The sequence below is a fragment of the Apis dorsata genome, unplaced genomic scaffold, assembly GCF_000469605.1.
Source record: "Apis dorsata unplaced genomic scaffold, Apis dorsata 1.3 scaffold_728, whole genome shotgun sequence".
Classification (NCBI taxonomy): Eukaryota; Metazoa; Arthropoda; class Insecta; order Hymenoptera; family Apidae; genus Apis; species Apis dorsata.
In genome coordinates, this window is record NW_006263893.1 from 45,911 (window position 1) to 50,834 (window position 4,924).

Genomic DNA, 4,924 nt, shown 5'->3' on the forward strand with positions numbered 1-4,924 from the left:
TAAATAGTATATATATTTGAATATAAATAATATATTTATATTATAACAAATACTATACTATTTTGTACTATTTTATTCGAATTCAAGGTAAATATTTTTTTTTCTTTTTTTTTTATTGAAATGCAATTAACCTCAAAGGTAACCACATTCTATTTTTCATTTCTTCTACAAAGTAAACATTTCTTCTCTAATTAAAAATAAATTGAAAATAGATTGAGTTTTTTATGCTGTATTATATACGATAGTAAGATTCAAATATATTGCATTCTAATAATATTATAGTTGAAATCTTATTTGCACTATTATTATTTGAAATATTATTTTTTTATATTAATAAAAAACTCATTTTAAAATAATATTAATATTATGATATTTATATAAAGTGAAATAAAATATTTGATATTTTTTTATGATTTCTATAAAATTCGTAAATTCGATTATTTAGCAAATAATAAAAATACTTATTTGCCAACATAAAATGTTTATTTAAATAATTCAAAAATAATGCTATATACAATGAAATTGTATAAAGTTTGAATATCCGCAATAAAATAGTATAAAATTCAAAGTTCATGTCGAGAGTCTATGATATTTAATTCTGACTCCGTGAGTCTTTTTTTTATTTATCTTATTCGTTCTAATGTTTTGTAAAAAAAATATGTGCTATCGATGTTGTTTATAAAGGTATCTTTTTTGTTTATAAAGGTATATTTTATATCTTTTAATCTCTTGTTCAATAATATGAAATTTATTTCTATTAAGAAAAGTTTCAAGATTCTGAATTTGAAAATATACCCATTTTTTTATCCATGTTTCATAATGTTCTATCACATAAAGAGTTTTGTCCGTGTATAGGACATTTAAATTATCATTTATTATATTTTCATATTTTATTATCATTTTTTATTGTGTTGAATTCAGAAATTTTTTAAATTCTTATTCATAAAGATACGATTATGATACATTAAGATACATTTAACATTAATGCTATTGAGTAAGAATGTCATAAATATCAAAAATGTTATGATATTTTGATAATTAAATAAAAATTAATCAAACAGCATATGGATCAGAAATCAAAAATAGCAAAAATTTTCGATTATTGATATTGTTTCGATTATTGATGATAACATAACATACTATTTCAAAAAAAAAAAGATTATTATTTTTAAAATCCTCTATTATTAGAAGAATAAAAATATTTATTTTTAATTGTCTATTTGAAAAATTTATCTTTCTGGATTTTATTTATAGAATATGATTTCACAAACGAAATTTTACATTATTCGATATCAAAAAGAAAAATTTTTCGATAACAAAAAAACAACGATGACGTAAATCAATTGATTCATTTACTTTTTCTTATATGTACGATTATATATATCTTTTCTTTCGGATCTGAATCATCACTGTTAAAACGATTTCATGGAACTATTTAACAATTCGCAGCGAATCAATGCGGTTTTTACCGAAAATGGTATCAGGAATTTGATTTTAATCAGTTGTTCGATTTGCCTGAAAGAAATGCTCCATATAAGAATAATATTCTTATATAAAAAAATTATCGAGATTTCATAACACAATAAATTGTTTATAAAAGTTTGCCATATTAAGATGATTTTAACTTAATTTGTATGCATTAAAATGAAATGAAATGTAAAAACAAAAAATTCTTCTTTATTCATATCTTTTAATAGCAAATTAGAATTATCTTCTATAATGAAATTAAAAACATAAAAATTTGAATTTTATTAATAAATATTTTAAAATATTGTAAATATTTTTCTTAATTTTATAAAATTAAATTCAATAATTTAATTTTTATTTTTATCAAATATATTATTAAATATATAAAAATAAAAATAAGAAATTTTAATAAGAAATTTTTGAAACATATTTTTTTAGAATTGAAATCTTAAAATCCTTTGAAATTCAACAAATTTTAACTTTTTCAATCTTGAAATTTTATGCTATTTTTGTAATTCGAAATATTCGAAACTTCAAAGCAGGAATAATTTATAAAAATATTGTTATATAAATTTATTTTTTTTCATTTAATAATAATTTAATTAAATTTTTCTTAAAATTTTTTTTAAAAAAAGACTTCATTTTAATTGATGCGATTTTACTAATCCATCATAATAGTTTATTTATAAAATAAAAAAAAATATTTAATTTTTTATTTTTTTTTACTTTTGTAACCTAAGTCAAAATAATGATTATTGTTATTATTAATAAACTTCAAACTAGAATTATATAAATTAAAATTTATTAAAATTTAAATTGTTGATAAAATAAATTTTGCTTTTTAGAAAAAAAATTAAAAATAAATTTTTTAATTTCAAATTCAGATCTAAAAAACTAAATTTCAATTTATCTTTAATATTCTTATTTAATCCTTCATTAAAAAACGTTTCCTTTCACAAAATTAATTATTTGTTATTTATAATTATTTGTTAATATTAAATACTTTTCATTTTATGAAATGAATTTTATAAAAAACAAAAATAAAATAAATAACATTATCATATAAAAATTTATTTTATAACTATTTTATAATTAAGTAAAATTATTGTCAATAAACAGTTTTTTTAAGAATTATTTTTTAAAAATTAAAAAAATATTTAGTTTATTATATATTTATTTATTAAAATAATAATATAATAATATAAGTTTCTTGATACCAATAATAATAATTTAAAAAATTTAAGTTATTCATTTCATATTTCAAAGTAAGTAAATTTTATTAAGGAATTCGATTTCCATATTTTCCCAACTCATTAAGCTAAGACCATAGAATATATATATATTGTTAGAAAGTTAATGTATAAAATGCATTGATATTAAAATAAAATTGAGAAAAAAATAAAATAATTTGATAAAGAAACGAAGATAGAAAATAAAAAGATATATTTTAATTGATATATATTTTAATTAATAGTTATTAAGATGGGACGTAAAAACAAAATTCTCTTTTTTTATTCATGATTTATAATAAACAAGAGTTAATTTTCATAATAATATTAAAGTCTAATATTAATATAATATAATAAATAATAATAAAAATCTATAACTATTAAAATCTGAATTTGATTAATAAATTTTTTAAAATGCTACAAATCTTTTAAAAATTATTAATTTTATTAATTTTATTTATTTAATAATTTACAGTAATTTAATTTTTATTTTCAGCAAATAATATTTTTATATAATAGTAAAATTATATTATTATGTAAAAATAATTTTGGATAAAGAAATTCGATTTTAAGATTCAAGAAAATTATTATTTTATAAGTATTTTTAATATACATATACATATTTATATTATTAATATTATTTATATTATCAATATTAATACAAGTGATAATATAATAAAAATAAGAATTAAAAACTAATTTTTTGCATTTAAAACTAATTTTATGTCATTTATATACTAAATCTGAATTTAATAAGATTTTTCAGTATTAAAAAATAATAAAAATAATTACATAATTTTTTCATTCTATTTTTTCATAATGAATATAACAACATGCAAGTTATAAAAGTTATTCATCTCTCTGATAAATAAATCTTAGAAATTGACTAACCTCTCGTATATCATCATAAATATCTTTAAGATCATCCTCGAGAAGTCGATACGGATCAATTTGATCCGAATCGTACAAGGATCCAGGCAATTGTGTTTGCATAGAGCTCATCATCCTTGCGACATTTGTTCTGCTATCTCGTGCGCTCGTTCTATTCTGCATGGAAAAAGAAATCCATTATTAATGGAATAAATGTATTCGATAAAAAAGTTTGATGTGATTGTAAATCTTAACATTTCATATTTCAATTATTTAATTAATTATTCAATTATTGTTAATATTAAAAGATTTTAATAATTACATTGAAAATATTTATAGAAAATATATTGTATATAATATTTATTTAATTTTCCTTTTCAGCAAATAATATTTTTATATAATAGTAAAATTATATTATTATGTTTGAAGTTATTATATTATGTTTCATAATGATAATAATAATATTAAATTTTCTTATTTATTAAAAAATAAAGAATTTTTGTGACCGGATAAAATTATTAAAAAAAATAAATAAATTTCTTATGAAATATATTCTTTTCTAAATATATAATAGATATAATAAAGTATCTAAACAACCGTAAAATAATTAAATATATTGAGATTTTAAATTTAAATTATTTATTTTAGATATTTCTATCGTTTATTATTATTTAAATATATTTATTAAAATTGAAATATATTACAAAAAATACTATATTGACTTATAGTATAATAAAATTATATTTCCATTTTCTATGGAAAAAGAAAAAAATAAATAAATATAAATAAAAAAAAGTAATAAATAAATAAATTATAAAATTATTGTTAAGTTTTTACAATAATTTTGTAACTATATAACATTTTCTTTATTCTTTTATTTATCAATTCCAAAATAAATTTATATAAAATAAATTTTTGTATAATCACAAATATAATAAAAATAGAATAAAGTAAATTACTATTCCAATAATCAAAAAATTCCATAACATAATTTTGTTAATAAAATTTATTATTAGTATATTAAATCAGTTGGAATATAATACAATCAGTAAAATATAGTATATAAAAAATATAGAATGTAGTATAAAAAAAATCGCATCAATTATAATGATTCAATATAATGATCATTGTGAATAAAATTTAAGACGATAAGGCAAGAACATTTGTTTTATAAATGTATGAATGCATTGCATGATAATATAGTAATATATATAGATAATATAGTAATAGATAACGTGAGCATGTCATTTAGTTTGATCATATATCGTTATTTACTACTCTGTATATCACGATATGTTTCATATATTATTGACTTTACTACTTGAGATAATAGAATATTCGTCTAAATTTTTTTATTA

General features: G+C 16.4%; 1 protein-coding gene across 1 annotated transcript in view; it reads right to left on the reverse strand.

Annotated features, from left to right (window-relative positions):
- The window catches only part of LOC102681170 (decaprenyl-diphosphate synthase subunit 1-like), a 28,437-nt gene extending 24,671 nt beyond the window's left edge, over positions 1 to 3,766 (reverse strand). Inside the window, exon 1 of the mRNA XM_006622574.2 lies at positions 3,588 to 3,766. Within this exon, the coding sequence (XP_006622637.1) occupies positions 3,588 to 3,749 (162 nt within the window). The 5' untranslated portion in view covers positions 3,750 to 3,766. The remainder of the gene's footprint in view (positions 1 to 3,587) is intronic.
- Between the last annotated feature and the right edge of the window lie 1,158 nt (positions 3,767 to 4,924).